Source organism: Serinus canaria, chromosome 13, assembly GCF_022539315.1.
Source record: "Serinus canaria isolate serCan28SL12 chromosome 13, serCan2020, whole genome shotgun sequence".
Lineage (NCBI taxonomy): Eukaryota > Metazoa > Chordata > Aves > Passeriformes > Fringillidae > Serinus > Serinus canaria.
This window is the reverse complement of record NC_066327.1, coordinates 14,955,584-14,977,237: the sequence shown is the minus strand read 5'-3', so window position 1 is coordinate 14,977,237 and position 21,654 is coordinate 14,955,584. Positions and strand designations below refer to the sequence as shown.

Below are 21,654 nucleotides of genomic sequence, written 5' to 3'. Positions count from 1 at the left end.
CCTACACACCCAGCCCTGCCTTAGCTGCTTGTACAAGGGGTCAGTGGACAGAGCCTTTTTGGGGGCCTCTTGGCTGCCCGTCTGCTCCTCTGTCCCCACCACTCACAAACCCCCGGTCCTTTCAGAACACCGCAAGCGCTTTTTCCAGGAGGTTTTGCCTCAATGTGTACCCCCAGCTGGTTTTGCATTGACCCGCGTAGGGCTCTGCAGGGGCTCCCAGCCAGGTCCCAATGATCGCTGCCAGGACTGGCAGTGATTCCCTGTCCCCGGCGCTGCCCCCATCCTGAACCAGCACCGCGCTGGAGGGGTCTCTGTGCCAGAGCAGCAATGGAGAGGGCGCAGGGCCTGATTCCTGCAGGCTGGGGCTGTTGTTGGAGCGCCCCGTCCCAAGACAAGCCCTTGGGTGACCCCAGAGGGACATGGGACAGGGTGCCGCGGGCCCTGGCGGTGCCGTCCGCTCCCCCCACGCCCTCCTTACACCAGCATTTCCGAGAGAGGCCAGAGCCGGAGCCGCCCAAAGAGGCTCTGAGAGTTTGGGAGCAGCTGTGGAGCAGCTGCCGGGGCCAGCGCGGGGGCTGGGGCCGCGGCAGGCGCCCCACAAGCTGCTCAGATGGCTTTGGGGGTGGATGTGGTGGGACCCTGCTCAGGGATGTGGTGGGAGCTCTGAGCCTACCGCCGCCAGGCTTTGTTCTCGGAGCAGCGAGGCTGCAGCCCCTCCCCAGGCTCCACCTCCGCAGCCCACCCGAGACCCTCCTTCCGCTGCCTGTGCACAAGCTCCTCACATGTTGCGCAGAGCTGGTGGGCAAGAGATGCCCTTGGCAAGGCGCAGAGGCACCTTGGGTGGTAGAGGTGTCGTCAGGAAGGTCCAGAGGCAACAGAGAACCAACCAGAGCCAAGAGCACAGACCTTGGAGGGGCACAAGGGAATGCTTGGCTCTCCCCAGGGGAGCGGCAGGTTGGCTGTAGTACCCTGGCCCTACTGGGCACCGCGGGGCTGATCTGGCAGAACCTGTTCCCAGACCATGCTACCGCAGCAGGCTCCGTCCCGCACCACTGCCTGCCCCTGCCCCTTTCCTACCCTCCACTCACGGATTGCTGTCCAGCCAAGCTCGGGTTGGTTCAGGGGCTGCCCACGTGCGGCCAACAGCCACCTCACCTTCCCCTGTGCTTCCTCTGACCTTGGCTGCACGGCTGGGACTCACATGGGGGCACTGCCAACCCTGCCAGGCAGGCACCAGCTGTTTCTGTCCCTTGTTACACCCATGTCCTGCTGCTTCTCAGTGTGACCATCCCATTGCTGCCCAGCCCCAGCCTGTCTTTATCCCTCACCCCATCTTTGATGTGCTTTTGCACTCCTGGAACTGGCAGTGAGAAGACGTGGCACCGCAGCCCAGATCTGGGTGATGCCAGGAGGCATTTGGCTTCCCACAGCCAGCTCCTGCCCCCCGGCAGAACCTTCCAGTAGATGAGCAAGACAATTTTCCTTACAATTGCTCATCATGGCAAGAGCTGAAATTATTAATGACCGTTCCAGCTGTCAGAGTGGAGAGGGAGGAGAACACCCACTTCCCCACACCCGCTGCCCTCCAGCTCGTTCCAGCTGGAGGTGTTGGTGTGGCCTCACCCCCGTCCTTGGGGACGGCAGCTGCATCGCGTGAGTGAACGCTTGGCCGCTCCACGCTGGAGAACGCCCAGAGCTGGTGCACGTGGCCCACGCATGGCCCATGGCTCCTCAACACCTCTACAGTACTCAGGCACAAGGACCAGAGACCACTGCCAGGCATACAGGGACCCCCACTAAGGTCTGACCCCTTCCCCATCTCTCCTTGCTGCATTTTGCCCCCCAGATTAGTTATTGCCCCCATTAGTGGCCCTGCCTTCTACAAGAGGGACGACCCAGTCGACACAAGGGGTCAAGCCTGGGCTGACACGGGCAGAGGAGGAGAAATCTGAGGCGAAGAGTTTCCCTGGAAAGCTGGAAGGAGCTGAGTCAGGCCCCAGAGGGAGCGGGATGAGGGCAGAGCATGACCTTCCCAGCCAGCCGCACCTCACTCGGCAAAACCACTGGCCTGGAGAGAGGCAGCACTTGCAGAGACGTGTTTATTAAAGGCACTAAAAGCACCGTGGCTACATCAGGGCAGCCCGACCGGAGGGTGTGGTTTGGGGGGAGGCATCGGTGGCCCCAGGATGGCAGTGGCAGAGAGCTCTTTGGTAGGAAGCTGTGCCCAAGCCTTGCAGGAGCAGCCGCCTGGCTGGGCTGGCCATCAGCACATGCTGCCAGCCCACAGCTGGGCCACACTGGGCTGGGGGTGATGCCAGCCCCAGGGGAGCAGTGGGCCAGAAGGGTGGGGAGCATGAGGGACAGACACCCCGGATGCAACGGGGGCAGGAAACCACCGCAGCAGTTTGAGGGGTGCCTGTTGGGTTGTCATGGGCAGGGCCCCAGCGGGGAAGCAGGGCTAGGTCGCCAGCCCTAAGCACACAGCAGGGAAGGCTGAGGAGAGTGAGACAGGAGCTGGTCCTCACCCACTCAGGGAGGGATGTGTAAGGAGTATTGCTGCCCCAGCACTGAGCTGCCAGGCAGCAAGGGAGAAGCCCAGCTGTGGCAGACCCTCTCCAATTCCAGCCGCAGCATGGTTGTGCCCACCATGCTGTGTGGCTCAGGGGCAGGAGATCCATGAAGCATCCCATTCCTAGGGCTCCTAGGGCCAGTTGAAAAGCATGTAAGAAGCCACCCAGCTATAAAAGGCTCTGGACCCAGCACTGTATCTGACTGGAGTTGAGCCAGGAGCTGCCAGGAAAGAGGCAGGAGCAAGGGAAAGGGCCAAGGGCCCAGCCTGGCTCCCCGGGGCCAGCAGGGCAGGGGGAGAGGAGCATGCAGGGCCGGGACATGTGTGGGCACAGCTGGATTCCCACCCCTCACACATGGGAGAAAGCGTGGCTCTTGCACAGCGGCTTGTCCTTCTTAGAGTAGAATGTCTTCCCTTCCAGGTTGGTCTGGCAGATCTGGGGAGGAGAGTGCAGGTGGTCAGGTTGGGGGGCTGAGTCAGCCTCTGGACCCCCCACAGCCCAGCACTGGTGTCACACAGGGACCTCCACATGGGTCTGGGACACTGCCAGGGACCAGAAGGCTCAGAGCAGAGTCCCAAGCTCCCAGAAAGGAGGCAAGTGGGAAAAATCTTGTGGCAGCAGGTCCCCTGTGCTGCTGGTGTACCCCACGCAGAGCAGGACTCTCAGAGAGAGGGAGAGGCCCTGGAACAGTCGGGGAGGGAGGCCCACTGCTCACCGCACAGACAAAGCAAGTGTCATGCCAGCTGAACCCCAGCGCCTCCAGGAATCGGTCCCCAGCATCGATCTTGAAGTCACAGCCACGGCACTTGGTGCCAAACATCTTCTCATAGTCTGTGAGGAAAGGCAAAGCACAGGTCAGCACTTCCATGCACTACAGCTGCTCATCCCAGAGGAGCAGGGCTGCAGCTCAGCCAGGGTCCTTCAGGCACAGCCTGGGGACACCTCTGCCAGCCCCCATCCAGGTGAGATAACACTCCAGATACCCAGGAAAGGTGCAGGGTGCCTCAGCCACCACAGGGCTCTGGGGGGAGGAGGAGAACCTCATCTCCCAGGATGCAGCAGTAGCTTTGATGTACATCCTCCCTCATTGCCATGGCAACATAGGAGCATGGCACTACCCTGCAGCTAGGGAGAACCAGGATGGAGCGCTCAGGGCTGTGGGACTGGGGTCTCCAGGCTTCCCACAGCCCAGGGGGAGACCGGCAGAGCAGGGCAGCTCATGCCCCTAGCCCTGTGCACAGCTTCTGAATCCCAGTGGCGACCCAGGGCCACATGAGGTGACACATGGGCTATCCCTGGGTCCTACCTCTCTCGCAGTAGGGCTGTCCCTCCTCCATGTAGAAGGCTCGGTTGCGGATGGGAGTTTTGCAGGCGTTGCAGGTGAAGCACTGCACGTGCCAGGTCATCTTCAGTGCGTGCATCACCTCCTGGAGGGGAGCCACTGTCAGCTAGGGGCAGGACCACCAAGGGCAGGAAGGGACAAGGAAACCCCTGAGATGCACCAAGGTGGGAAGGGACAGAGCCAGGCACTCAAAGCAGAGGACAAGGACAGGAGATGGAGGGCAGGCTGAGGGACACTCACCCCAGTGATCTTCTTCTTGCACTTGGCGCAGCTGGGTGCGTAGCGCGTGTCGTAGCACTTGGGGCAGAAGATGGAGCCTTTCTCCTCAAAGAAGCCGCCCTCATCCAGCACCTTCCTGCACTGGCAGCAGATGAACTCCTCGGGGTGGTAATAATGTCCCAGCGCCACGAGGTACCGTCCCCTGTGGCAGGACAGAGCCACGTCAGCCACGCCGGGGCTCAGGAGGGTGGCGTGGCAGTGGTGGCAGCCGGGGCTCACCTGATGACCTTGTTGCACTTGTAGCAGAGGGGGGTGCGGCCGGGCCCCTCGGGGGCTTGCTGGGCCGCCTGCACGATGGAGCTGCGGTTCTGCATGGGGGTGGGCGTGGCCGGCTGGCTGTGCTTGCTCACCACCGTGCTTGTCTTGTCCGGGGCGTAGCGCTCGGCAAACGAGGGATCCACAGCCCAGGGTGGGCGGCTGGTGGGGCTGGGGGTGGCACTGGGGGTCCTGGGGGCTGCACACACACGCAAACACACACAAGTCTTAAGGAGAATGCTCCTGATCCCTTGGCAGCCCCTCCCCAAAAAGCCCAGAGATGTTTTGCTCACCCAGTCCTGGCTCAGTCTTCATCGTTGCTCCTGGGGACGGGTCCGGCACGGAGACCTGGCTACAGAACAAGCAGTTAATCCAGCCTGCCCTGCTCGCCCCCACTGCCCAGGGGGTGCAGGCAGGGCTCCCCACCCCAACAAGCAGGAGGGAGATGGCCAAGCCCCCATGCCCAGCAGTAACTGGTTTAGTGATGAGGTACTGAGCCAAGGACCTTCAGTCCTGCCAAGACACAGCACCCCCAGGGTCTCTGGTACCCACTGCAGTGGTCTGGTGAGTGGCAGGAGGGAAGGTTCTGGGCTTCTCCAGGCTGACCAGGGACCCCAGGGACCACACAGACTTTGTCTGCCTACTAATATGTGATGATCATCCCCAGTCTCATTGGGGTGCAGGGGGACCTGGACATGGCCTGATGCAGGGAACCCCAGGGTCCAGCTCAGCAGTGCTGGGAAGAGGCAGGGCAAGCCAGGGCTAAAGAGGCACAGCCCAGTGAAAGAAGGGGGACAAGGAGAGAGGGAGAGCCTGTGGCTCTGTGCTTCTCCAAGACAAATTCAAAAAGGAGATGGCAACAAATCCAGCTTTTATTTGTGTCAGAGTAAACTGGGCAGAGCTGGTACCCAAGGGCCATGACACCAGGACAGGAGGTTTTACAGACGGGTAAAGGCAAAAAACGGGGTGCTGTCCACCCCCCTGCCTGGCTGCACAGAACAAGGAACAATCCTGACAAGCTGGTGACATCCACGAGCTCGGGTGCCCCACAGCCCCATGCCAGGCTTGCAGGACACTGTGCCCGCGGTCCAGATGCTGCCCAAATATCACAACAACCCAGTGAGATTTGGCCAGTGCCATCAGCCACTCCCAACCCACCATTTCTGGGGCACTACGGCGCAGCTCAGCATACCCAGCTGAGGGGCAGCAATGCCCAAGGGGTTCTGCCCAGGATGTGCAGCCCCCCAGCTCCTGCTGCCACACACTCCCCTTACCTGGGCTTTCTAACAAACACATCATCATGATCCTCCACTGAGCGCAGCAGGAGAGAAAGGAGGAAACAGTCAGTCCTCACAGACAGAGGCCCAGGCACAACAAGAGGGCAAAGGGGGGAAAAGAGGAAAACCAACCTCTCCTCCCACCAACCCCTGCCCCAAAACAAAGCCCTGCCCAGCCATAGGGCAGACCAAGACCCCAGACTGGTGTCAGCACCACGAGACCACACACAGCCCCACCAGCTCCCACTGACACAGCCACCCCACAGGGATCACATGGGGCCAAAACTAACACTCCAGTGCCACTCCAGATTCTGCCAGACCCTGGCAGCCCAGGGAGAGTCCAGCACCCCCGGGCAGTGCCAGGCCCTGTGGGGACTCACTCTCATCTGTGCCTGTCAGCTGGGCCAGTTTGCGGAAGGTGCGGGACTGCGAGGTCCCGGTGCGGGGCTGCCAGTCCTCAGCGTCCTCCATCAGTCGCAGCTTCCCAGGATCACACCCGGGGGTGCTGGGGGGCTCCAGAGGCTGTGGGGGCTGTCTGCGAGTGACAGAGGGCAGGAGCTCAGCCAGCACAAAGCACAGACCCTACTCTGGAACAGGGAAGCACTCCAAAAGGTGCTCTGGCACATGGCAACATCCCTGCCAGACCCTGGCACTCACCGCTGCTCCACTGTGCCCCAGCTGGACCCATGGGCATCCCTGTGGCATCAGAAAAAATGGTGGCACAGCAGTCAGTGGCTGATCCATGGCTCAGCCCATGCTTTCCATATGCATCCCTAACCTCAGAGATACAAAAACCTCGTGGAAATGCTTACAGCATTCACTCCTGACCAGCCTTGCAGCCATTCCATGACCCCACATGATATTGTGCCTCAGGTACAGTGCCTACCCTGTGACTCCAGAAATGCCCAGCAGAGTGTTGTGTCACCAGCCATCCCTACACATTGTGCTGCATATTAACCTGCCCAGCTTGGTGCCAGCAGTGCCCAGTGAGTCTTGCCTGCACACCCATTTGGGGACAAACTGCCTGGTCAGTGGGTATCCAGGCAGGAACCTCCCAAGGTGAAGGTCAAAGCAGTGGCTGAGCACTGGCAGTGCCTGTTGTGGGGTGAGCACAGGGTGGGCTCTGCAGCTCCACCACCACCTCAGCTCTGGGAGAGGACAAAGAGGGAGAGAAGAATCCACAACAGGGCAAAGCGTTTGCCCAGAGTCATGAGATGTAGTGATTCTGAAGGGAAATGAGCCAGCAGCACTCACCCAGCTCTGCCACACCAGGCTCACAGGACAATGTGCCCCAGGTGCAGGCACTCCCAGCCCCTCCCAACATCCAATAGCCAGGTTCTCCCAGTGCCATCGGCCTCCTCCACTCCTTGTATACCCAAAAGGCTAAGGGGCAGCTCAGCATCTCCAGCTCAAAGCCAGCAGTGCCCAGATACCTGGGACATGCAGCCTCAGCACATGCTCCCTTACCTGGGCTTTTTAACAATCTCATCCTCACCATCCTCCACTGCAGCAGGAGAGAAAGTGGGAGATGGCATCAGTCTGCAGTGACTGATGCCCAGGAAAAGCAGGAAAGGAAAGGAGGAAAACCAACCTACCCAGACACCATCCCCTCACCCCATCACACAGCCCTGCTTGGCCATGGGGCAGAGCATGGCCCCAGACCAGCAGCACCACCAGCCCTCACACAGCCCCAGGCAGCTCCCACTGGCTCAGCTGCCCTCCACGGGTGACTTGGGGCCAAAATCAAACTCCTGATGCCACATCACCCCACTGCCTCTCCTAGCTTGTGGCTATGCCAAAACAGTCCCACATCCCCAGGCAGTGCCAGGCCCTGTGGGGACTCACTCTCATCTGTGCCCGTCAGCTGGGCCAGTCTGCGGAAGGAGCGGGACTGGGAGGTGCCGGTGCGGGGCTGCCAGCCCTCAGCGTCCTCCATCAGTCGCAGCTTCCCAGGATCACACCCGGGCGTGCTGGGGGGCTCCAGAGGCTCCCTGTGAGTGACAGAGGGCAGGAGCTCAGCCAACACAAAGCACAGACCCTGCCCAACACTGCAGCATAGGGCAGTGCTGCCAAAGGTAACCTGGCACATGGCAACACCTCTGCCGGACCGTGGCACTCACCGCTGCTCCACTATGCCCCAGATGGACCCATGGGAATCCCTGTGACATTGGAAAAAACAGCAGCACAACAGTCACTGTTTGACCATGCCTGCAATATGCACCCACAGCCCCATGGAGGCATGAGCCACACGGAAATACTGACCAGCAGCCTTGCAGCTGCTCCACAGATGCACGGGATACAAAGCACCAAGACCAGTTGCTGCCCAGCACCTCCCAACATCTCCAGCAAGGGGTTGTGATTGTCACCAGCCACCCCTACTCAGGTGGGTGCTTGGGGCAGGACCCTCCTGAGGTGACAGTCAGAGCAGTAGCTGAGTGCTGGCAGTGCCCACTGTGCAGTTCTGAAAACACCTCAATTCTGGGAGAGGGGACAGAGAGGGAGAGGAGAACTCCCAGCAGTGCAAAGCACACCCCCAGAGTGACTGCAAGCAGCAAGGGTGAAGTGGTTGTGGGGGCTGAGCCTAGCATGGGCACCTTATGGCTCCTGCTGCTGCCCCTTACCTGGGCTTTTTAACGGGCTCATCCTCACCATCATCCACTGAGGACACCAGGAGAGAGAGGGGGAGATGGAGTCAGTCTGCAGGAACTGAGGCCCAGGCACAGCAGGAAGGAAAGGGAAGGGAAAGGAAGGAAAAATGCCCTTTCCTCCCACAGCCCCCCTGCCCCAACACACAGCCCTGCCTGGCCACAGGGCAGAGCACAGCTCCAGCCCAGCCACATCACCACGAGCCCTGGGCAGCTCCTGCTGGTTCAGATGCCACAGAGGGCCCAAATGGGACCAAAACCAATGCCCTGCTGTAACAACACAGCACGGCCTTTACCAGCTGCCCCAGCAAAGCTGGGCACACATGGGCAGCCAGCCAGTGCCAGGCCCTGCAGGAACTCACTGCTGTTTGCTCCCACCAGCCGGGCCAGTTTGCGGAAGGAACGGGACTGGGAGGTCCAGGTGTGGGGCTTTGAGTCCACAATGTCCTCTAACATCCGCAGCTTCACAGGGTCACACACAGTGTCACTGGGGGGCTCCAGAGCCTGTGAGGGCTGCCTGTGAGTGACAGAGGGCAGGAGCTCAGCACCAGGATTAGACCCTGCTCTGGAACAGGGAAGCATCCCCAAAGATGCCCTGGCACATGCCAACACCTCTGCCAGAACCTGGCACTCACCGATGTTGCCCCGTGCCCCAGTTGGACCCATGGGCATCCCTGTGGTATCAGACAGAATGGTGGCACAGCAGTCAGTGTCTGACCAGCCCATCCCTCCCCATACACATCCACAGCCCCAGAGACGCACGAGCCTTGTGGAAATGCTGACAGCGTTCACTCCTGATCAGTCTTGCAGCCATTCCCTGGTCCCTGTATGGATTGTGCCCCAGGTCTGGTCTAGTTCCCTACCCTGCAACTCCCAACACCCCCAGCAAGGTGCTGTCAGTGCCACCAGCCACCCCTGCCCACTGTGTCCAGCACACTGTGCTGCATCTTGGCTTCCCCAGCTTGGTGCCAGCAGTGCCCAGCAGGTCCTGCCTGCACACCCAGCATGAGGACACCTCAACTGGGACAGCCTGCCTGGCTGGTGGGTGTCTGGGCAGGACCCTCCTGAGGTGACAGAGCAGTGGCTGAGCACTGGCAGTGCCTGTTGTGGGGTGAGCCTGTGGCTCTGCCAACAGCTTGGCTCTAGGAAAAAGGAAAGGACAGGATAGAGGGTGGAGGATAAGGAGAAGAAAGAAGAAACAGCAACAGGGCAAAGAGCTTCCCCTGAGTGACTGCAAGCAGTGAGAGAGAACAAGCCTTGTGGGCTGAGCCCAGGGTGGGCACCCTGTGGCTCCTGCTGTTGCCCTGGCACACAATCCCCTTACCTGGGCTTTTTAATAAATTCATCCTCACCATCCTCCACTGAGTGCAGCAGGAGAGAAAGGGGGAGATGGAGTCAGTCTGCAACAACTAAGATCCAGGAAAAGCAGGAAGGGAAAGGAGGAAAACCAACCTCTCCCCTCGCCTGGCCCCACTGCACAGCCCTGTCTGGCCACAGGGCAGAGCACAACCCCAGACCAGCAGCACCACCATGAGCCCACACACAGCCCCAGGTAGATCTCGCTGGCTCAGCTGCCCTCAGGGAGTTAAATGGGCCAAAACCAACACTCCCGGGTGCTACATCACCCTACAGCTCCTCCCAACTTCTGGTTACCCCAAAACAGTCCCACATCCCCAGGCAGTGCCAGGCCCTGTGGGAACTCACTGCCATCTGTGCCCGTCAGCTGGGCCAGCCTGCGGAAGGAACGGGACTGGGAGGTGCCGGTGCGGGACTGCCAGTCCTCAGCATCCTCTAACATCCTCAACTTCCTAGGATCACACTCTGGGGTGCTGGGGGGCTCCAGAGGCTGTGGGGGCTGCCTGTGAGTGACAGAGGGCAGAAACTTCAGCAAGCACCAAGCGCAGATCCTGCTTCAGCACAGGGCAGTGCTGCCAAATGTGCCCTCACCAGACCCTGGCACTCACCACTGCTCCACTGTGCCCCAGCTGGACCCATGGGCATCCCTGTGATATTGAAAAGAACGGTAGCACAAGACTCAGTATTTGACCACGGCACAGCCCATCCCTCACAAATGCACTCCAGAAGCAGGAGAAGTTGGAGACACTCAGCCAGCTCTGCCCTGCCATCCCACAGCTCCATGCCAGGCTCCCAGCACACTGTCCAGCTGCTGCCTAGCACCTCCCAATACCCCCAGCAAGGTGTTCTTAGTGCACCAGCCTTCTCCAGATCTCTTTTCCTCACAAAGCAATGGCAGAGCTTGGCCTCCCCAGCTTGGTGCCAGCAGTGCCCAGCAGGTCCTACCCAGCACAGTACATCTTGTCTGGCTGGTGGGTGTCCCAGCAGGACCCTCCTGAGGTGACGGCCAGAGCAGTGGCTGAGCTCTGGCAGTGCCCACTGTGGAGTGAGTTCTGCAGCTCCACCAACAGCTCAGCTCTTAGAGACGGAGAGAAAAAACAGCAACAGAGCAAAGAGCTTCCCCTGAGTGACTGCAAGCAGTGAGAGAGAACCAGGTGTGTGGGCTGAGCCTGGGCTGGGCACCTTGTGGCTGCTGCTGCTGCTCCAGCACACGACCCCCTTACCTGGGCTTTTTAACAAGCTCGTCCTCACCATCCTCCACTGAGCACAGCAGGAGAGAAAGGGGGAGATGGAGTCAGTCTGCAGCAACTGAGGCCCAGAGACAGCAAGAAGGGAAAGGAACAGGAAAGGGAAAAGGCCCTCTCCTCCCACTGCCCACCTGTCCCAACACACAGCCCTGCCTGGCCACGGGGCAGAGCACGGCCCCAGCCCAGCGGCACCACCACGAGCCCACACAGCCCCAAACAGCTCTGCCTGGCTTAGCTGCCCCATAGGGCCACAACCAACACTCCACGAGGCACCAAAGCCTTTATCCAGCTCCAGTTTCCCCAGCAAAGCTGGGCAGTCAGGCAGTGCCAGGCCCCGTGGGAACTCACTGGCGTCTGCGCCCACCAGGCGGGAGAGTTTGCGGAAGGAACGGGACTGGGAGGTCCAGCTGGGGGGCTTTGAGTCGTCAATGTCCTCTAACATCCGCAGCTTCACAGGGTCACACACAGGGGTGCTGGGGGGCTCCAGCAGCTGTGGGGGCTGCCTGTGAGTGACAGAGTCATCTGTCAAATCTGACAGATCTCCTGGGGCGGTCCCCCACCTTCCCCAGCACAGAATCACAGCACACCAGTACCAGAGATGTCACACCTTGTCTTACTCTCCACCCCACTACTCCTCCCTCACAAAGGCTGGGCCTGTGAAGGACTGACTCTGGAATGACCACCACCATTCCTGGCAATTTGAAACTGGCCACAAGGGCCAGAAAGAGAAAGGACAGAGCAAGAATAAGCCAAGGTCAAAAAACACCATCAGGGAAGCTGCACCACAGCCATCTATGGCAGTGCCACCTGGCCGTGGGCACAGTGCCCAGCACAGCCCATCAAGTCCTTGCCCAGCACAGCCACATCTTGGGGAGCAGGGAATGGATCACACAAGGACACTCCAGGGCCCCAGCAGCTGGCAGAGACAGGCAGCTGGCCCCTCTACACTGGGGACAGCTTGGTGCCAGCAGTGACCCACCCACATGGGCAGAGCAGCGCCTGCTGCCCATCCCCAGGCTGGCCCTGCCCTGAAGGACAGGGCACTGGCAGGGAAGAGGCATGCAGGGAGGATAGAGAGAGCAGGTAAAAGGCTTACTGACTTGTCAAGGCTCAGCACCTGTAGGGAGAGGGAAAGAGAAAGGGAGGAGAGAAAGAAAGAAAAAGGAAGGTGAAATTAGACCTACAGCACCCAAGAAGTTTCCAGAGCTCACCTGTGGCCTGCATTAGCCCCCTATCCCTGAGTCTCTCACCCAGATCACCCAGGGCTGAGAGCACACTGGGACACAGGGGCAGATGCCAGTGGACCAGACTGTGCTCTCTCAGCCCCCAGAACATGCCTGGATGCCCAGAGCAGTCAGTGCCACATTCTACCCCGTTGCCCAGCTCCTGGGCACTATGGCAGCTCTGGCAGGAGGAGCAGGGACCAGCAGCTGCTGCACATATGCAGCAGAACTGGGGAACAGTGTGGCAGGGATGGAGGCCATCACTCTGCCCAGCCCCTTCCTGCAGCCAGGGGAACGACAGGACTTCCCCAGGCAGGCACCAGCCAGTAGTCACAGCCAGCCACCGTTTCCCTGCCACTGCAGATGCCAGCCAGTGTCCTGGTACAGCCACTGTGTCAAGCCTGGCAGGAGCCCCCACAGGCTGACACGTCCCTGAGCAAGGGCCTGGCACGAGTGTGGCTGTGTGTCCCTGTGTGAGACAGTTCTGTTGTGCCACCTCAGCACCAGCCACCGGTTGCTCCGGCACGGGCACTGTCACCCGCTCCCACCCAGGGTGCCTGGCATGCAAGGCGCAGCAGGGCGGGGCAGCAGGCTCCCCCCGATCCTCAGGGAGCAGGATGGACAGCAACATACCCGTTGTGCTGGGGGGTGCAGGCGGGCACCAGGGGCACGTACGTCACGGGTTTCGTCACCAGCCCGGGCCGTGGGTTCGGAGGTGAGCTGGCCCCGAAGGGCCGGGCTGTTTTGTTGAGGGCGGTGCTGGGAGCGAAGTTATATTTCAGGGGTTCAGAGCAGGGGAGTGAGTCCTGAGCGAGACAAAACACACAGACACGGGCTCACACGTCAAGCAGCATGCAAGGGGCAGCCCTGGGCCAGGCAGCGCAGCAGGCAGCCAGGGAGGAAAGCCGGACAGCACGTGCACCTTGGAGACCAGGCTCTGCCAGGCTGGCACTCGCTCCACCGGGCACCTGGCCCAGAGACAGCAGGTCACAACCCAGCCTGAGGGTCATTTGAAGATTAGTAGGTGCCCCGGACACTCGCTGCTGCCCGTGGCAGGGCGGTGCATGCACACACGCCGACTGCAATTGTCCCATGGCACAAAGCTGAACACATGCAGGTGGCTTCTGCCCAGGAGCCACCAGTTACCAGCCCCAGCCCTGCCTCCCTGTGCCAGGGCACTCCCCAGCACTAGCAAACATGGTGCTGCACCTGCCCAGCCTCCTCCCCTGTGTTGGCCCCTCTGCATCCCTGCCCACACCCAACACCAGCAGGGGCACAGACAATCTGGGCTCAGGAGCCTACTGCGCAGATCCCGCTGCCTCTGATCCTCCACGGTGCCAGAGGTCAGAGCTGCTCCTCCAACTGGGCTTTCTAGACCTTCAAACACACCCCAGCCCCCTAAAAGCCCTAAGAGCAAAGTCCATTTGTTTCACTACACTGAGATTCCCTTCCCCTGAGATGAGGCTGAGCTGCCACTGCGGCACCAGGAGCAACACGTACCTTCTGCGGCTTCCCCAGCTGGTTCTGGGCTCTGCAAGAGAGGAGACAGATGGGCAAGTACTGGAGTTGGTCCAGACACCACCAGCATGCTGGTACCCCAGGGATGCAGCACCCAGCTGAGGGGAAACATGGCCAGCTGGCACTGCCCTGTGGCCTGCAGTCAGGTTAAACCTTATCCAGGCAAGCAGAGCCCTTGGACAGAGCCAGGGACTTCCAGGCTCTAAGTAAGGAGCAGTGATGCTGGGAGATGTTGATACCAGAAGGTGGCACTGGGCAGAGGGCCCTGATTACACTCCAGTCATACCAGAGCCCCATGTTTGAGGGACCCATGATTCCTACCTGCTCAAGGTGAGGCAGAGCCTGTCCCCACAGGCACGGATCCTGTTCTGGGCCTCGATGTGTGTCATGGCACTGGTGCTCTCCCCGTCGATGTACAGCACCCAGTCGCCCACTCCCACGCCGGCCTGGGCTGCCTTCCCACCCAGAGTCAGCTGCAGGACAGACAGAGTTAGGGAGAGCTGGAACAGCCAAGCAGTGATGTGGGAGCAGAGGGACATCCTCATGAGGGCAGGGGCCTTCTAAGGCCCAGGATCCCCAGCCCAGCACAGGACACTGCACAGACCTGACCCAGGGGAAAGCGGGGACCCTCAGATTACTGCCCATTTCCCATTGCATGAGCCCAGAGCAGCCTCTTTCCCTTGGCAGCAGCAGAAGGCAAAGCACTTCTCCAGGGCACTGCCCAGCCCTTGCCCTCTGGCATGCCTGGGGACCCTGCCAGCACCCCAGGGCCTCATTGCCGTGACGCCAAACACAGAGGCAGTGCTGCCTCAGCCTCGAAGCCCAGCCACCCCCTGGAGTCACCCCTGTGGTCCCAGGGCAGGAAGAGAGCACAGTGAGTCAGGGCCCCCTGGGCAGCCCACATCTCACTGCAAACCACAGGCATGTCCAGCCCTTCGCCTGGGGCGGGGAAGGACAGGGGAGGCACCCCTCGGGCACTCCCCCAGCCTGCACTCCCGTCCTGTTCCCACCAGGCACAGACATTACCTCATTCCCACAGAGGAGCAGGAGCCCTGCCGGGGCAGGGAGACACCCGCCCCCATCATCCCGCTGGGACAGCCGGGAGCACAGCCACAAGCTTCCCTTCCCCTGGCCACGGTGCCAGGGATGCGCCTTGGCCCTGCTATGGCTCCATGGCACAGCTGAACGTCAGCCCCATGCTGGGAAGTGGAGGCTGCCCTCCCCTCCCACCAGGGATGCACAGCCAGAGGCGAGCAGGGCCCGGAGCACTGCACACAGCTCCCAGGCACTGACAGACAGACAGACGTGGGCAGGCTGCAGCCATTCCTGCTCCTCCAGCATGGAAGAACTCGAGGCGCTTGGACCCAGACCAAGTATTTCCTCAAGTCCTGTTCGACATGAACATAAAAGGAGCGAGCCAGATTCCCAGCACTGTCAGAGGGCTGAAAAATCCTTGCCACAGAGTCCCGGCCCCTCCTTGCAGAACCCGGCTCACCCTGGAGTCACACATCCCTCCTCTAGGCCAACACCAGCCCTCCATGCAAGGCCAAACACCACATATGGACTGGATGTGGCCCAGCTCCACCTGCATCCCACTGCTATTCCCAGCAGGACATGGGTACTCCCACCCCGTATCCCCACACTGCCCTCCCATTCCTCCAGCCTGGCACAAGAGGGTGCCCTCAGCAGCAGTGATGCCCCCAGCTCCTGGCCATGCTGCTGCACGCCCCAGCTTGCTGCCCTGGAGGGCTGGGGAAGGCACAGGGCAGCTGCGTGGGTTTGGAGGCAGGAGCAGGAGTTGGGAGAGGTTTTCACACGACTGCCCAGGAAGGGGAGAGAACGTCAGGCTGCGTCATGAAGCCTCACCCAGCCTGGTCAGCACTTCCCGTCCCCCTCCATGCCAACGTGCAGGAAACCCCTTTGACAGGTGCCAGCACAGCCAGGAGCCATGGCAGTGCCAGCCCTCCTACTTCCCACCCAGACCCACTAACCAGGGCTTCCTTCCTCCCCTCTCCACCCAGTCTTTTGTTCCCGACAACTCCATCACCACATCCAGAGGTGCTCACCTACTGCCCTGTCTAGAGACCTCCAGGACAGAGCCCCCTCAGTGCTTTCCCACCAGTAGCACCCAAATGTCTCTCCTCTTTCCCAGCTGGCAGATGCCAGGATGTGCCACACAGCATCCAGCTATCCAGACTACAGTCCTTATCCCAGCTCCAGCACAGGGACCATGGTTTACAGCCTGTCTAGCCAGGGTGCCAGCACCCTAGCAGAGCCCCGTGCAACAGGAGGTACGTGTTAGAGGGCCATGATGGCACCTCTTTTGCGTGATCAGTGAGCTGAAACAGCCTCACTGTTCACCCAGGAGTGCCACAACGATGGACACAGCTGAAAGCCAAGCCAATGGACACACCAGCACTGTTGTCCTGTGCTGTGCACCCTTGCAGACCTGCAGAGCAGGGCCCCACTGCAGCCCACAAAGCCGGGGCAGGATGCTTCCTTCCAGCCTGCTGTGGCAGGGCCAGCTCACGGGAAGTAGTGGCCAAGGACAGCAGCATGCTCTGGGTCTGGGGATGCCTCTGGAGTGCAGAGCAGCACAGGCTCACACTTTCCAACCAGAGCACACCACACTGCCATGCAGCTCAGCCTCACCAGAGAGCCCCCAAAGCTGGCTGCATCCCCTGGGAATGTCCTTGCTGCTCCTGCCCTGCCGAAGACGGCAGCACTGCCCAAGCCTCACCAAGAACTGCTTCATGAGGCCCCTGCCCCAGGCTCTGGGAGGCTCCTCCATCCAACCAGACCCTTTGTTAAGAACTGGCTCGCAGCCAAGAGAAACATTTTTTAGAGAATAAACTCGCTGAATCTGTCTCTGCGTGCTCAGCAGAGATCAGCAGGCCCTGGGGCAGCGGCACAGGCGACTCCAGCCTCACACAGTGCCCTCAGGGCCCGTGCTCCGTGCTGGGATGCTGTGGAGATCTGTGCCCTCTGGGGCAGGTGTGCAGTGCCCGGCTCGTGCCAGGGGCAGGTCCCCACGCAGCACTTGATGCCACATGCAAAGCTGTCCTTTGAGAAGCAGCGTCCGTGCCAGCTGCCCCAGCGCCAGCGGCGCAGGCGATGCAGGCACATTCCAAGGCTTATAAGGCAATTGCGTGGCCAAAGCTGTGGCCAGCACCCGCCCAGGGACGGGGACCTGCACACAGCCAGGGTCAAACCCGGGAACATCACAACGGGAGAGACTCAAACCAGCGGCCATGGCACAACCAGCTGTGGCACAATGGCTCTCACTGGAGAAATGGGAGAGTTTAGTGGAGAGAGTCACATCCCTGCACAGGCAGTAGTGCAGCTTCCTCTTCTCCATGCCCATTTCAGGAGTGACCTCAGGCACAGAGCTGGGAGCTGTGCTGTGGAAAGGAGGGCAGAAGGGCACTAGCTTGGTCCGGGGATGTCAAGCCCAGTGCTGGGGTGCAGACCAGGAAGCCAGTCCCACATCTCAGAGAGCAGATCCCCTCCTGCTGTGGTGGGAACACTCCGGAAGGGGCCTCCCCTGCCCCCCTCTGCAGAGGCTGTGCAGAATTTCACGTTTCTGCCTGCAGCTCTCTGCCCGGAACACCCCCGTGCTGGGCTGCAGCTGATAAGGGACCAAGGAGGCTACGTGGAGCCAGGCAGGGCAGGATGCAGCATTCCCGGGGCCCCAGCTCATCTACATCCCCCATACGGCTCTGCCTCAGCCACTGCGGCCTCCCTCCCACAGAGGCAGGAGGAAGGATGGGTGTCACCTGCCTTAGTTTCTCTTACCCTGGAGATGGAGAGCGGCATGCTGAAATCCTTCCCTCCCTGCAGCCTGAAGCCCCAGGGTGCCGGCCCATTCAGCATCACCTTGTAGGACTCCATGTCACCCATCTCTGCAAGAGAAGAGGGTGCGATCCCAGTGTTAGGGAATGTGGAAACAATGCAGGGAGAGCAGGCGAGGAGAGGGCTCAGTGCCCGGCAGGGTAGGACTGGAGGCAGGTCACATTTCCAGCTGTAACTCCACCCTTACCATCCTACATTGTGGTTAGAGACGCACCCCAAATCCATCACCATCTCCTCCAGCAACGTCAGAGCTGAGGGGCCCAGGCTAACACTGACTAGTGCCAGGGAGCCAGGCACAGCCCTGCTGCCACCCACAGTGGAGTGTCTGTGGGCTCTGCTCTGTTCCCAAACCTGAGATGTGCTCTCCCTTGCAGCACCCTAGGAACTTCTGCTGCTGAGAGCCAAGGCTGTTCAGACCACAGAGGAGCAACAGCAGGTACAGAACGATAGGAACCAGAAGCATTTCTGCCGGATGAATTAGCAGCAGCAGCACAGGAGCTGCGTGATGCCACCCGAGGCGCTGGCAGAGCTGCCGGGCTGGCGCTCCGGCAGCCGGCCGAGCAGATGCTCCCTGGGAGCGAGCCCATCTCCAGGGCTTCGGCAGGAGGGAATCCCGGCGCTCCCCTGCCTGACAGCTGTCAGCCGGCCAAGACTCCGGACAGACGGGCCAGCGCCAGCCTCCTGTCACCTTTTACCTGGAAGAAGCCGCCAGACCCCTGCAAACGGCCCCAGGACCTTCCTCCCGAGGGCGGACAGGGCCGGCTGCGGGGCTCCCCACGCCTCGCACGGGCCGGCCGCAGGGCCGGGGGCCAGCGTGCCCCCGCTCTCCCCGGGCCGGTGCGGTCTATATAAGGCGTGTAAGACGACACCAGCCCGCTCCCCGCTCGGGAGGGCCGGGGGAAGAGCTGCGTGTCAGGCATTCCCGGCGCCCGGGAGCCGCGCAAGCCCCAGCGAGGCGCCGGGACGGGGCGGCCCGGAACGGGCGGATACCCCCCACCCCTCCCCGGCGGGACGGGGCCCGACTGCACCGGGGGTCCCCAGCGTGCACAGGCTGAGCAGCTGTCCTTATTGTTGGGAAGCCCCACCCTGACCCGCGGGGGGCCTCGGGACCCCTCCCCATCCTACACTGCCGCCCCCCTCCAGAGACGCCGGCTCTGCCCCGAAAGGGCCCGACCCTGACCACCCGCCTTCCCCTCAAGCCAGGCCTCAGGCGTCAGCCCTCCACCCCTCACGCCCCCATTCCTCCGGCAGAGGACGGAGCCCCCCGCCACGGCCCGGCTCCCCGGACTCACCCGCGGCCAGCGGGGCCCGGCGAAGCGGGCGAGAGCGGAGCGGCGCGGGCCGATGCGGGACTCGAACCCGGGCACCGCCCCCGCCGCGCCCGGCCCCACCATATGTAGGATCAGGAGGGGGCGGAACCAGCGGGCATTTCGGCCAATCACCGTGCGTGCCTGTGCCTGCCGGGGCGGGCACGGCGGCGCCCTCCAGCGGGGAGGCTCGAGCTGCCCCGCCCGCCCCTCGCACTCCTCACAGCAGCGGCGGAGCCGGGTCCGGGAAGAGCCTTTATTGACCGAAAGGCACCGACCGGCACTGGCCACATCAAGCCCAGTCCCGCCCTCCGGGGCTCTCCCGGCTCAGCAGCCGCACCAGCTTGGCCCGAAGGGTGCTGTGAGGCTTGTGCCCGGAGCGCCCTGACAGCACCTCCTGCCCTCCGCGCCCCCAGCCCACGGCCCGGGGGGTCGGTGCCATGGCGGCCCGGTTGTCATAGACGGGGCCCCCCTCACTGCTGTGGCCCTCGGGGGCCTGTCGGCATCCTAGCTCCCACTGCCCTTCCTCCTCCTCTTCCTGGGCCCCGGCTGGATGTGGTTCTGCAGAGAAGATGTTCTCGTAGAGATGCTCAGGGAGCGGCTTCCCCACGGCCCAGGGCTCCCCAGAGCCTGGCTGCCCTGACACAAAGAGGGGCTGCTGGCCCCGGGCGATGGAGGCATAGATGATGGGGCATGAGGCCTCTGGCTCTGGTGGGGTGAAGCGGAGGAGGTTGGCAGGGGGGTCGGAGGCAGGCTGTGTGCTCCCCAGGGCTGGGCTGGGCTGGGGATCGTCATTCCCAGGCCCCCAGGGCTGGGGCTCAAGGCCCTGTGCAAAGAGCTGGGGCTCTGAGACACAGAAGAGTCTGGGGTCCAGGGTGTCTTTGCCCTGCTGCTGGCAGGCAATGGCAGCAGCCACAGCCCGGCAGAGCTCAGGGGCCCGTGGGGTGCTGAAGGTGAAGGTGCCCTCGCCGGAGTCACTGCGGCGGCCAGCCTCGAAGGAGAAGACAGCCTGGAGGGGCAGAGGGAAGGGTGAGGGGCTGCCACCCACCCTGGGCAGGCAACAGCCCCAAGAAGGGAGTGGGGATCTCACCTGATCCTGGCCAAATTTGCGAAGGAAGGTGTAGGGCCAGGTGAGCAGGGGCTGGCGGGATTGGGGGTCCTTCAGCGTCAGGTTCTGGGGAAGGGCTGAGAGCAGGTAGTGCCCTTGCAGCCCGCAGCGGGTGGCTGCTTCTGTCTGGACCACCAGCACCAAGAATTCAGTCACTGTGGAAGCCAAAAAAAACAGGGATCGGCACTGCAGAACTGAGCTGCAGCCCACCCTAGCCCTCTTCACTACCCCTGCACATACGGTCCTGCCAGGACGAGTAGAGGGAGTTCTCCTCCATGGGGACGGCAAGGCTGGCCTGGGTCCTGGCCCTACTCGGTACTGTCTCTTTTCCACCCTGAAACAAAGAGATGTGAGTATGACCTGGGATGGGGAGGCGGAGGGGAAGGACAAATCCCCCGCCTGCCCTGGAGCTTCCCAGCTCACCCAAGTCGGGCTCTTGGCTCTGCCAGACCCCTTGGTACCTGGAAGGCCAGCTGGCAGAGCTGGGTGATCCATTCATCACGCTGCTCGGCTGCCAGCACGTAGCTCTTCTCCGTGGTGGTGAGGTAGAAGGCGGCGGTGGCTTTGGGGCAGCTCTCTGTGCCCGCCGGGCCCACGGAGACGCAGTCAGAGAGGCGGATCACGCGGCGGGCACACCGCTGCAGGGACATCTTCTCTGGGACCGTGCCATCATCCCGCACATCAAACTTCTCCATGCGGGCCACGCCGGACGGGCTGGCAGCAAACAGCTGGGCTCGCATCTTCCTCCAGGACCTCTAGGCATGGAAAGGGTAAAGGCAGGGAAAAAAAGGGTCAGCAAAGAGCTGGCTGCTGTGTCTGGTAGCACTGCCATCCATACAGGGCACGAGGGGCACAGGGGAGTCCCAGCCCGCACGCGCCAGGTGTTGTTGGAGGGACAGAGAATAGGAGCCAGCACAGACCCCTGAACTGTGGGGCAGGGCAGGCCCAAAGCTGGGCTGAGGGGGGCCTTGCCCCGAGCAGGCTCAGCATGGCTCACTGAGTGAGTCACACTTACTCCCGGCTCCCTGAGCACCAGGTCCTGCTCTTTGTTCCCTGCTGCAAGTGCTGGCCTGCCGACCTGCAGCTGAGCTCTCAAGCTCTTCTCAGGACAGGCCCTGATGCAAATTAAAGCCATTTTGAGCTACTGAGGATCCTCCTGGCAGCCTCACATCTGCTCAGCTGCCTGCTTCCTCCCAGGGGAGCCTCTGCAGCACCAGCACCTTCCCAGTCTGTCATGGGATAGCGGGGGCGCGTGCCACCATGTACCTCAAAAGTGCAGCAGAGCCTCCGCCCTGCAGGAACCAGATGCAGCCAAGCACCCAAAATACCCACCGCCCCCAGCTCACCTGCCACCTCCACAGCAGGGCACCAGCTCCTCACACACAGGGCTGCCTGCTGTGCTTCCAGGGCTTGGTTCTTGTTCAGGGAGGTCAGAGTGCGATTGCAGCCCCACACATCCACTGAGACCCCCACAGGACATGGCCACCCTGCCAAGATGTGACCAGTGTGCCAGCAGGACCTACTTTGCCCACACCTGACAGCTCCCTGGAGCTGGCCCGACCCCAAGTACTCTCACTGTGTCACCCATACCTTGTCCCAAAGGCTTTGGCACTCAGTGCCCCCTCCAAGGGCACAGAGGAGCAGCCCAAGCCACAAGGGTGTTGCTGGATGGTGC

At 61.8% G+C, this 21,654-nt stretch overlaps 2 protein-coding genes across 6 annotated transcripts; both read right to left on the bottom strand.

The window, feature by feature from the left end:
- Positions 1 to 2,081: 2,081 nt before the first annotated feature.
- PDLIM7 (PDZ and LIM domain 7) lies at positions 2,082 to 18,979 on the bottom strand. 5 transcript variants are annotated; one of them, XM_030229126.2, is made up of 25 exons: positions 18,857 to 18,979; positions 17,508 to 17,614; positions 14,034 to 14,185; positions 13,695 to 13,725; positions 12,072 to 12,088; positions 11,320 to 11,474; positions 10,948 to 10,984; positions 10,333 to 10,371; positions 10,073 to 10,227; positions 9,693 to 9,729; positions 9,004 to 9,042; positions 8,731 to 8,885; positions 8,345 to 8,381; positions 7,844 to 7,882; positions 7,569 to 7,714; positions 7,191 to 7,227; positions 6,381 to 6,419; positions 6,104 to 6,258; positions 5,721 to 5,757; positions 4,740 to 4,798; positions 4,411 to 4,645; positions 4,153 to 4,333; positions 3,877 to 3,997; positions 3,286 to 3,401; positions 2,082 to 3,005 (listed from the first exon to the last, which is right to left on the bottom strand). In XM_030229126.2, exons 2-25 carry the CDS (start codon positions 17,610 to 17,612, stop codon positions 2,919 to 2,921), a joined length of 2,211 nt encoding a protein of 736 aa, XP_030084986.1. In that variant the 5' UTR covers positions 17,613 to 17,614; positions 18,857 to 18,979; the 3' UTR covers positions 2,082 to 2,918. The 5 variants fall into 5 exon arrangements, with proteins under 5 accessions (XP_030084986.1, XP_050835532.1, XP_050835533.1 ...); XM_050979575.1 differs by lacking the exons at positions 7,191 to 7,227; positions 7,569 to 7,714; positions 7,844 to 7,882 and having other exon boundaries at positions 18,857 to 18,978; XM_050979576.1 differs by lacking the exons at positions 10,073 to 10,227; positions 10,333 to 10,371; positions 10,948 to 10,984 and having other exon boundaries at positions 18,857 to 18,978.
- Positions 18,980 to 19,024: 45 nt separating this feature from the next.
- DOK3 (docking protein 3) lies at positions 19,025 to 21,610 on the bottom strand. Its single transcript, XM_050979582.1, has 4 exons — positions 20,441 to 21,610; positions 20,220 to 20,313; positions 19,962 to 20,134; positions 19,025 to 19,880 (listed from the first exon to the last, which is right to left on the bottom strand). Exons 1-4 carry the CDS (start codon positions 20,717 to 20,719, stop codon positions 19,164 to 19,166), a joined length of 1,263 nt encoding a protein of 420 aa, XP_050835539.1. The 5' UTR covers positions 20,720 to 21,610; the 3' UTR covers positions 19,025 to 19,163.
- Between the last annotated feature and the right edge of the window lie 44 nt (positions 21,611 to 21,654).